Below are 9,700 nucleotides of genomic sequence, written 5' to 3'. Positions count from 1 at the left end.
CCCCCCCCCCCGCCATCACCATCTCCTTAGCCGCTCTTCTCACCCATCCGGCACACTGATCAGCATCAAATCAGAGCATGGCATGGAGGACAGAGCAAACAAAGCAAAGATATCGGTGTCTGAGTCGGTGTCGGTGGTTGAGTCGGTGTCAAAGTCTCTGTCGGTGTCGGTGTGTGGCCAAAGCCGCCGAAGCAGCTACCAGCCGATCACACCGCACTGCCTCCACCCCCACCCCCTCCCACCACCACCACCACCACCACCACCACACACACACACACACACACACATACATACATACATACATACATACATACAACTACATGCTGACTGAAGAGGCCAAGGCTGTGGTCAACTCCACCCCGCCGCTGGTGGTGGCAGCAGCCCATACGGCGGCGTCGTCCGGCTCGACCGGAGCGACGGGAGCGACGGGAGTGACGGGACCTGGGAGCCATGGTGGAGGAAGCGGAGGAGGGCTCTCGCTGTCTATTGTGGCCTCGCTCATGACCTCCTCACCTGTCTGGGCTCCACTGGTGGAAGCAGTGGTGGGCTCGGGCGCAGACGCCGTCCTCACCCTTATGACTATCCTCCGCGAATACTCGAAGCAGCAGCTGCCGAGCGCTCTGCTGCGGGTCGACTCGGCGCCGGCCATGCCAGCCATGCCGGCCATGCCAGCCATGCCGGCCATGCCAGCCATGCCGGCCATGCCAGCCATGCCGGCCATGCCCGCCATGCCGGGCCTCCCGCCCATGCCGACCATTCCGGGCCTCCCGTCCATGCCAACGATGCCGACCGTGCCGACCGAGGCCGCCGAGGCCAACGGCGGAGCATCGGCAGGCCTCCCACAGTTTGTCGACGAGATTGTGGTGCCTTTGATGACAGTTGAGAACGCCGCCATCTTTCAGGCGCCGGCCGAGGCCGTGGCGGGCCAGGTTGTGGCTAAGGGCCTGCCGCAGCTCTTTGCCTCGGCCACCATGCGGGCCGACACGAGCCTGGTGAGTGCCATGACGGCCATCTCCAACCTCGCCGGGTGGGCGACCGAGAAGGCGACTAACGGGAACGAGACGTCTGCAGCGTACATGGCGCATCTGCAGCAGCTGCTGCAGCAGGCACGTGCTGCGGTTGCCGCCGCCTCCGCCGCTGCCATGGACTGGAACGCCGGCAAGCCGCCGCCGTCCAAGCTCCCCAACCTCATCCCGACCACGCCGCGGACGCCGAGCTCTGGAAGCGGGGGCGGCGCCGGGAGCGGCGGATCCAAGAGCTCGCGGACCAAGAGCTCGCGGGTCCGCAACCGGGTCCGCGCACCGGCCGACGCCATCTCGACCCCATCGACGGTCAAGGCCTCGCGCGAGCTCACCGCCGACCTGCCGCGCGACGTCTTCCTCCTCCGCGCGGCACCGGTCCTCGGCGCGGTGCTGGCGTCGATCACCAGCTCCCACGTCCCGCGCTCCTCGCTCCGTTTCGACGCCGAGCGTATCATGGTTTCTTGCTCGTGGGCGTCGCCGCAGACCTCGGCCGGCTCGTACGGCATCCTTGTCTACCTCTCGGCCGCGCACGCCCGCCACATCCGCTTCGGCGCCCTTCCGGACGGTTACAAGGAGCCGGTCTCGGCCAACTATGTGATCGATCCCACGACTCGCCGTTCGCACTCGCTCCGCAACGAGCAGGTCAAGCGCGTCATGGAGCGCTGGTACAAGCGCGCCGAGCTGCTGGTCGAGTCGACCCGCCTCGTCATGGAGGGTTTCTCGCACCGCAACGAGGGCGTCACCGCCTGGGACCTCTCGACCCGCAACGCGCCTGCCAAGCTCTTCCACGCCCTCTTTGACAACATGTCCGAAATCATGTTTGCCTACCCTGAGCGCGCGGGCCTCGTCGTCGTCACCCCGCAATGGATTGCCTCGTGCTTGCTCTCGACCAAGATGGCGCTCCTGGTCTCGTCGCCCGAGCCCGGTGCCGAGCACGGCGCCCTCGCGCCCATCCACGACGTCCGCGGCTCAAACACCGGCATGTCGTTCGAAGTCACCTTCCTCAAGCCCAACCGCACCTGCCCGGTCTCGGTCGTCCTTGGCGAGCCGGCAAAGATGCGCGGCGCCGAGTACTCGGTCAAGAAGACTCTTGCCGAGTCCGGCTCCGCCGCCGCTATCGACGAGGGCAAGGAGGCGCTCGGTGACGACATGCCTGCCGCCGCCCAGGCTACCATCATCCACGCATTTGCCTAGCCCTTCGCCTCCTCCTCCTCCTCCTCCTCCTCCTCTCCCACGTGCCCCGCTTGCCTGGTAAAATTCTTCTCGGCTCTCGATTCCGTCGCACTCGTCACGTTTACCGGCGGTTCTTGCGGCTGCGCTTGCCCTGGCGCTTGCTCGGCTTCTTCTTGCCGGCAGGCTTGGCTCCGCGGCTGAGGCGCTGCGGCATGCCGCGCATCATCTTGCCCTTGGAGCGAGAGGAAAAGTCCGAGGCAAAGTCGTCGACCGAGTCCTTGGTGTTGGACTTGGCATGCTTCTGCCGCCCGCCAAAGCCGTACTTTTCGTTCTTGTGCCGCCGCTTGGCGTTGGCCATTGGCCGCCCATTCGGCCCGAGCTTGGGCTTCTTGGCCGCACGCGCCGCAACAGCGTCAGCGGCCTCGTCGAGAAGCTGCAGATCAAACTCGACGTCATCGTTGTCGTCGAGCGCGTTGGCCCGGCGCTTGCGCCACGTCTTGATCACCTCGGCCTGGGCACGCTTCTTCAGAGCACGCTCCTGGATCTTCTCGGCCTCGACCCGCTTGCCGAACTTCTTCATCACCTTTTCGCGCTTGCGCTTCTCCACCGCCGCAATGCGGAGATCCTGCTGGACGTGGTGCTTGCGGACACGCTCCATGTGCGCGTCCGTCTTGATCGTCTCGGCAAAGTAGTCGTGCGGCCGGTTCGCCGGAATGCTGTGCTCCGCAAAGTAGTTGCGCGCCTGCAGCGCCGCAGCCAACGCTTGGTTGTAGAACATCTGCTCGCGCGCAAAGTCGTTCTCCACGTCGCCAATCAGCTCCTCAGCCGCCACCGCCGATGTCACGTCAAGCGTCTCGATCCAAGGCCACTCCTTGGGCAGCATGATCTCCTTCCGCTTGTCCTCCATCACCTCCTACACCCCTCACACAAACACACACACACCATGTTCACCCTCTCATGAGTCGCTTGCTCCCTGCCTTGCTGCGCCCATGCCGTCCCCCGCACCGGACGCCGACGGCGCCGTCGCTCGCCGGTCGGCTAAACGCCATCCATCCTGCCCATCTCCCCCAGTAGAGGGCACCCCGCCCAGAGAGCTACCTACCTCCTCGTTGGTGTATGACGGCTTGCGCGGAGCAAGGGCCTCAACCGGAGCATTGGCTACCTCTTCCAGGAACCGCTGCTTATCAATGTCAAACGACGAAGACGACGACGACTCGCACTCAAACTCGACCTCGCTGTGGTCCGACTCGGACATGGTTGGGAGAGAGGGAGAGACGGGTGGCGATGAGCGGCAGCAAATCAATCACTCCACAATCACACTATTGAATCATAACCATCATCCACCATGGCCATATATATAAATACCCCTGACCAATAACCAATGACCATGATCATACGCGACCTGTACCGGATCGACGGTCAAAGTCTGCATAACAAGGCTACCGTGGGCTCGGTCACAGCCCCAACGTCCAACGCGACCAGGCTATGGACCTCTCCCTGCACCACTAGGAACTGGCTGGCTGTTTCATGATGCACCATTGGCTGCACCATGACCACAAACACGGCAGCCATCAACAGTCAAGATCGCTCCGGTTGTACATACATACATATCACATGCATCCATCGCTGGCATGCTGTCTGGTGCGTTTGTACGCAAAGCTCCGTCACACGCATACGCAACTTTGCCAAGGACAGAGCAAAACGCAACGCACGGGTGGCGAGGCCTGCCACAGCCTCTGCCCCACCAAACCCCCGCCCTACCCCTACCCCTACCCCCCCTCCTCCTATCGATTGGCCATACTTCACTAACTACTTTGTCATGTCTGGGTGGTCCAACGGTCTCTGCGATTGCTTCAGCGACTGCGGTCTGTGTACGTATCCCTGCCAGCCACTCTGCCCGCCTTGTCCATCCTTACCTACGTGCGGGTGGTCGACGACGCCTTTGGCGCAATGTTCCGAACGCTGTCAATCATGAGATGGACATCACGCCAGTTCCTCCTCCTCCCCCCTCCCCCCCTCCTCCTCCCTCTGGTTACGTTTGGCCCGCTACAACAGTCAAGATCGCTCCCGGGTTGTACATACATACATATCACATGCATCCATCGCTGGCATGCTGTCTGGTGCGTTTGTACGCAAAGCTCCGTCACACGCATACGCAACTTTGCCAAGGACAGAGCAAAACGCAACGCACGGGTGGCGAGGCCTGCCACAGCCTCTGCCCCACCAAACCCCCGCCCTACCCCTACCCCTTCCCCCCCTCCTCCTATCGATTGGCCGTACTTCACTAACTACTTTGTCATGTCTGGGTGGTCCAACGGTCTCTGCGATTGCTTCAGCGACTGCGGTCTGTGTACGTATCCCTGCCAGCCACTCTGCCCGCCTTGTCCATCCTTACCCACGTGCGGGTGGTCGACGACGCCTTTGGCGCAATGTTCCGAACGCTGTCAATCATGAGATGGACATCACGCCAGTTCCTCCTCCTCCCCCCCTCCCCCCCTCCTCCTCCCACGTGACAGCTGAAGAGGCAGTCAGAGGGCAGACGAGGTGCCCAAGCTGGAAAAACAATATTTCACACCGAGGCATGGTTGTAGGATGCATACTCCTGTGTATCGAACGCACTCCATAGCAGTCTCTCTGGCGCTGGTGTGTCGGTCAGCGGTGTACATGGACGGGTGCTTTTTTTCGTGGCCTGCAACAGGGCGTGGTCATGGTGTGGCGGAGCACGTGAGGGCAAGTGGGGGCAAGGGGAAAGAGATAGACTTACCAAGGACTTGGGTTGTGGATATGTTGGGCTTACTGGGTGTGTAGGCTTCAAGACCATGTGCTGCGGCCCGTGCCAGCTGGCTAAGGCTCGTGCTGCCCTTGCCGGGCACGAGTGCGGCATCGGTGACCTGATCCCGTCGCTGTGCTGCTACATGTGCTGCTCCATGCAGACCCGCTCTGACGTCCGCCAGAAGTACGGCATTGACGGCTCGATTGTCACCGACTGTCTTTTCACCCTCTGCCTCAACCTCTGTACGTATTCATCTCACCATCGCCTCCCTTTTGTCCCCCCCCCCCCACCTCAATCACCTTTTTAACTCACACACACACACACACTTGTACAGGCTCGAGCGTCCAGGTCTACCGCGAGCTCGAGGGCCGTGGCGAGCCTGTCGTCCTCTGCGCCGACAAGTAAGCTGCCGGCATATGGAGTTTGTGGCGTGCGCGCGTGCTGGACGCACCGATGTGATTCAATAAACTGGCGACGCCTACAGGCCAGACTCACGAGGGCGATGCTCAAGCCCGGGTCTGAGCAATCAGATCGAGGACTTCGTGCAGCTCATCAAGGTCGAGGCCGACGCCGCCGATGAGCAGCGGGAGAGTGAGGAACGACGAGGTCCGGTGGACGTCGTGAGGCTCGGCGGCCTGGGTCGGCGCGGCGGCGCGGGCAATCTCGACGTCGACGACGTCGGCGACAGCAGTGTGGGCAAGAATAGCGCCCAGCTCCGCGAGCGAAGAGACTGACGTGCCGGAAAACTTGAGCACGCGGTCGCCGACCTGGAAGCCGGCGTCGACGGCGGTCTTTCCGGGCGTCAGCTGGGTCACCACCATCTTCTTGTCGAGAACGAGGCCGATTTCGGGCTTGAGGCGGCGCAAGCGCTCCTTCTCGCGGGCGGCGACAAGGCGCTTGCGCTCGCGGCGTTCCTTCTCGGCCATGGCCTCGGTGTATGCAATGACCTTGTCAGAGGCGAGCGGCGCGACCGGAGCGGCCGACGACGGGGCATGCAGCAGCGGCGCCGACGTGGTCTCCGACTGCGAGCGGACCAGCTCGAGCTCGTCAAGCCGGGCCTGCAGGCCGGCGCACTTGCCACGCGACCGCTCGAGCTCGTATCGAATTTCCGAGACTCGCTGGTCGACCTCCTTAGACGCGGCCTCGAGCTGCGAGTCCTTGTGGGCGAGCGCGGCGCGGAGGCGGGCGACCTCGTCCTTGAGAAAGTTCTCCTCGCCGGTCTCATACATCAGCTGGGCAGTCAGCTTGGTCTGCTCCGACTCCAGCTCGGCCATGGCTTCCGTCACCTTGGCCAGCTGGGCTCGGAGCGCAGCCTCAGAAGCGCGCGCCGCCGCCAGCTCGTCCTCGGCCGCGGTCTTCTCGGCCACGGCGGCGTCAAGCTCGAGGGCGTGCGCTTCGAGCGCAGCCGGGCCAGTCGCCTCGTGAACAGCCACCAACTCACGGCGGGTCTCATACAGCGCCGTGTTCAGCTCGTCGATCTCGTCGAGGGCGGCGTTGAGCCGGGTACGGGCCTGCGCCTCGCGGCGCCGGCTGTTTTCGTGGACAGCCTCGAGGGAGGCGAGTCGCGCGCGGAGTGACGCCGCCGAAGCCAGCGCAGCGGCTGCCTCGCGGTTGGCCGAGGCCGCGGCAAGGGCCTCGGGCCGGCGACGGCGCCACGTTGTCGAGTCGTCTGACGCCTCGTCCGACGAGAGCTCGGCCAGCGGGAGTAGCGTCGCCGTCGTCACCGTCGGACCCTGCCCGGGCACCGTCGCCCATCCGCCAGGCCCAGCCGTAAGCGGCGCAGCAGTAAAGCTAATGGTCTTGAGCCCGCCAGCAGCGTCTAGCAGCGGGAGTGCCGGTGCAGCAGCCACCACCTCGACGTCGACCACGGCGTCCAACAGCGGGAGCACCGGCGGAGCGCCCAGCGCGCCCGAACCGACTCCGTTCGCCCCACCACGCCGTCCAGCCATCGACGAGCCCGAACCAGACCTTGCCAGCGAAGCCGCCAATGCACGGTTGTTGCTCGACGATCTACCCAGAGTCACTCCGTCAGCGCCTCGTCCGCTAGCGCCTCTGCGCCGTGCCCTCCGCAGCGACCACACCAGTCCGCCTGCTGCGCCTGCCGCTGCTGCCCACACCAGCAACACCCACCAGAACCAAAACCCGCCGTCGGCAGGTTGCCACGCTACCATGTGCTGTGTTGGTGGCGTGGGGTGGTGGCGTGGTGGTGGTGGAAGTGGTGGTGGCGGGTGTTTGGCAAAGGTGGAATGGAGAGGGGAGGGAGGGGGGGGGGGGGGGGGGGGGGCCACCACAGGCAGCACGCAGGACGCATCGGATGCCTGCCATTGGTCTTGGTCGATGCTGATGCTTGGTAGCAGACAGCGCGTGGCGGTTGATGGTGGATGGTGGATAGGTTTAAACAGAGAGCAGCAGCAAAGGGATGTGGCGGGAGTGCTCGCACAGCTCTAGCCAAGGAGCGAGGCGATGTAGTCAAAGGCGACGAGCATGATGCCGCCGCCCGGACCAAGACGCAGCAGGCGCGGAGTGAGGCCCTTCCACATGGCGCGGGCACCACCCTCGTGAAGGTAGATGTCGCGGAGGCAGGCGGTGATGGAGGGGAGCGGCTCGCCCTTGGGCATGTTGTTCATGCGCGACTTGACAACGTCGAACGGGTGTTGAACGTAGTGGCCACAGTTCCACCGATGGTACCGGCAGCCATGTTGCGGAGGAGCTCCTCCGACTTGGACGTCGGGTCGGGGAACGCGGCCTTGAGCTCAAAGATGAGGGCAAAGTACACGCCGTTCCACACCGCATTACGCGCGGCCTGGGCCGAAGCACCGCGGTAGAGCGCACCCACGCCCTCGTGGCGGAGAATCGACGTCGCCGCATTGAGCGTCGACGTGTACGCCGAGCCCTTGGCTTGCAGGCGGACCTTGACGAGCTCAAACGGCGCGTTGATGCCGGCCTCCGTGAGGCCAGCCGAGGCGCCAGCCAGGGCCGGGATGATGGGTGCGGGCATGATGCCCTTGAACGCCTGCTTGAACTGCTCGTTCGACGCAAACTTCCACGCCCGCTTCGGAGCCTCGGCCAGAATCGGCGAGGCGATGCCGCGGTAGAGCGCCAGGGGGCCCTCGGCGCGGACGATCTTGGTGAGGCAGTCGACCACGCCCGAGTACGCCACCTCGGATCCGGCCTTGGAGACCTGCAGCTGGAGCCGGGTCTTGACCACGTCCAGCGGATACATCACTGTCACCCCCCCACCCACCCAACATGCTCGTCTGTGAGTATCGCCCCTCTCTGCCTCATTCGTCCTTGCTCACGCTGCGGGCCAGCAGCAGGAAATGTCGCCTCGGCCAGGCCGCGCCGGCTGTCAGCTCGCCCACCACAGCATGACGTACCCAGGATCTCGGCAATGCCTGCGCCGCCTCCGGCCACCACATACTTGTAGAGAGGAAGCTTGGGAGGGTTAGGGTTGTACACGTAGGCCTCATTCGCGTTGGACGGGGAGTGGCCATGGGGATGGGTTGGTAGAAGCGGAGAAGGGTATAGAGATCAGAGCGATTGGAGACAAGCGCATTGAACGATGCACGCGGGAGCGCAACCAGAAACTCTGCGAGCATGTGGTCCGGTAGTGAGAGCAGATCCGGCGCGGCGGCGAGAGTCTCGACGTGGACAGGACAGGCCACACCGGCGCGGTGGACCCGCGAGTCCATGGCCTTGCGCCACCCATTGACGTCAGTGAGAAGGGTGGGCAACGCGGCGTTGAGAGTGGCGATCTTGCGGAGGGCAAGGTGCGGGGCGCAGGTGATCTGCGACGCGGCACACGGCGTGGCACGCGTCAGCATGAGTGACGCGCTGGGCGAGACGGCGACAGGATGCCGCGTCGGCACATACGCTGCGTCGTCGAGCGCAACCGCCACACGGGTCCGGTGCGCCACCAGCAGCAGCTTGTGCCGCCGCGATCGTGAGAGCGTCCGACTTGGGCGGCCTCCTCGACACTGTTGTGCGACTTGGCGATCGAGCGCAGGTGGCGTGGGTGGAGCGTCCGCCCCGGCCGGACCATCGGCCGATGCGGGCTGTGCAGGCATCGTCTGGTGCTTGCCCTTGGTCTTGGAAGGGAAGTAAGCGGCAAGGTCGGGAACCTGATCGAGCGTCCCCACCACGTCGGCAGGCATCGTCGTCGGAAGGTCGTACATGTTCCGAAGAGGTGTGTGTCCTCATTCCACGACCTTTTTCGTTCGGTTCGGGAACACGTGCCACCGACTCGTTTGGGCGACTTGAGCGACACGCCATGTCGCATACGCTACGACCGTATCTGGCTGAGGGCAATGGGCAGCCTGGAAATCGACTCGTCTGTACCGCGGTGTCTGGATACGGGGGAGAGTGGGGGAAAGCAGGCAGAGGATGGTGGAACGAGGCCGTGCAACGGTTGGAAGGGGGGCACCCACCAATTGTGACGTAAGCAAGAAGCTCCTCGATTCCTGCAACGACCAACGAACATCGAACGAACAACCGGCTGAAACGGCAACGGGTTCGATTTGGCGCCAACCTGCCACCACACCGACAGCCAGCGACTGGCGCCAATGCGCCAAAGCCACCAAGCAGCAGCACCCGAATGGTGCCCGCGCCACAGCCCCTAAAAGTGCCGCGGTACCAACACTCCAGTTGGTCATGGCAAGTATGACGACAGGCCCAGCGGCGGTTGTTTCGGGCGGAGGGCCCGCTGGAGGCGCCGGCGGGGCAAGCACGGCGG

The 9,700-nt window shown here is 64.1% G+C and overlaps 6 protein-coding genes across 6 annotated transcripts in view; 3 read left to right on the top strand and 3 right to left on the bottom strand.

Moving 5' to 3' along the window:
* Positions 1–320: 320 nt before the first annotated feature.
* Positions 321–2,296, top strand: AMSG_03606 (uncharacterized protein; the record flags this gene model as incomplete). The annotated part of the gene is made up of 1 exon (XM_013904498.1): positions 321–2,296. The coding sequence occupies one exon, from the start codon at positions 321–323 to the stop codon at positions 2,214–2,216; it is 1,896 nt and encodes a 631-aa protein (XP_013759952.1). The 3' UTR covers positions 2,217–2,296.
* Positions 2,297–3,464, bottom strand: AMSG_03605 (uncharacterized protein). The gene is made up of 2 exons (XM_013904497.1): positions 3,298–3,464; positions 2,297–3,108 (listed from the first exon to the last, which is right to left on the bottom strand). Exons 1-2 carry the CDS (start codon positions 3,448–3,450, stop codon positions 2,317–2,319), a joined length of 945 nt encoding a protein of 314 aa, XP_013759951.1. The 5' UTR covers positions 3,451–3,464; the 3' UTR covers positions 2,297–2,316.
* A 531-nt stretch (positions 3,465–3,995) lies between these two features.
* Positions 3,996–5,452, top strand: AMSG_03604 (uncharacterized protein). Its single transcript, XM_013904496.1, has 3 exons — positions 3,996–4,066; positions 5,004–5,210; positions 5,303–5,452. Exons 1-3 carry the CDS (start codon positions 4,015–4,017, stop codon positions 5,371–5,373), a joined length of 330 nt encoding a protein of 109 aa, XP_013759950.1. The 5' UTR covers positions 3,996–4,014; the 3' UTR covers positions 5,374–5,452.
* AMSG_03603 (uncharacterized protein) lies at positions 5,413–6,917 on the bottom strand (the record flags this gene model as incomplete). Its single annotated transcript, XM_013904495.1, has 1 exon — positions 5,413–6,917. The coding sequence occupies one exon, from the start codon at positions 6,915–6,917 to the stop codon at positions 5,475–5,477; it is 1,443 nt and encodes a 480-aa protein (XP_013759949.1). The 3' UTR covers positions 5,413–5,474.
* Positions 6,918–7,412: 495 nt separating this feature from the next.
* AMSG_03602 (uncharacterized protein) lies at positions 7,413–9,143 on the bottom strand (the record flags this gene model as incomplete). Its single annotated transcript, XM_013904494.1, has 4 exons — positions 7,413–7,601; positions 7,640–8,193; positions 8,346–8,433; positions 8,517–9,143. 4 exons carry the CDS (start codon positions 9,141–9,143, stop codon positions 7,413–7,415), a joined length of 1,458 nt encoding a protein of 485 aa, XP_013759948.1.
* A 475-nt stretch (positions 9,144–9,618) lies between these two features.
* The window catches only part of AMSG_03601 (uncharacterized protein), a gene marked incomplete at both ends in the record, with an annotated part of 864 nt that continues 782 nt past the window's right edge, over positions 9,619–9,700 (top strand). Inside the window, one exon of the mRNA XM_013904493.1 lies at positions 9,619–9,625. Coding sequence (XP_013759947.1) covers positions 9,619–9,625 — 7 coding nt within the window. The remainder of the gene's footprint in view (positions 9,626–9,700) is intronic.

The sequence above is a fragment of the Thecamonas trahens genome, assembly GCF_000142905.1.
Source record: "Thecamonas trahens ATCC 50062 unplaced genomic scaffold supercont1.13, whole genome shotgun sequence".
Taxonomy (NCBI): Eukaryota; order Apusomonadida; family Apusomonadidae; genus Thecamonas; species Thecamonas trahens.
Note: the sequence above shows the minus strand (reverse complement) of the source record. Positions and strands in the feature narration are given on the sequence as shown.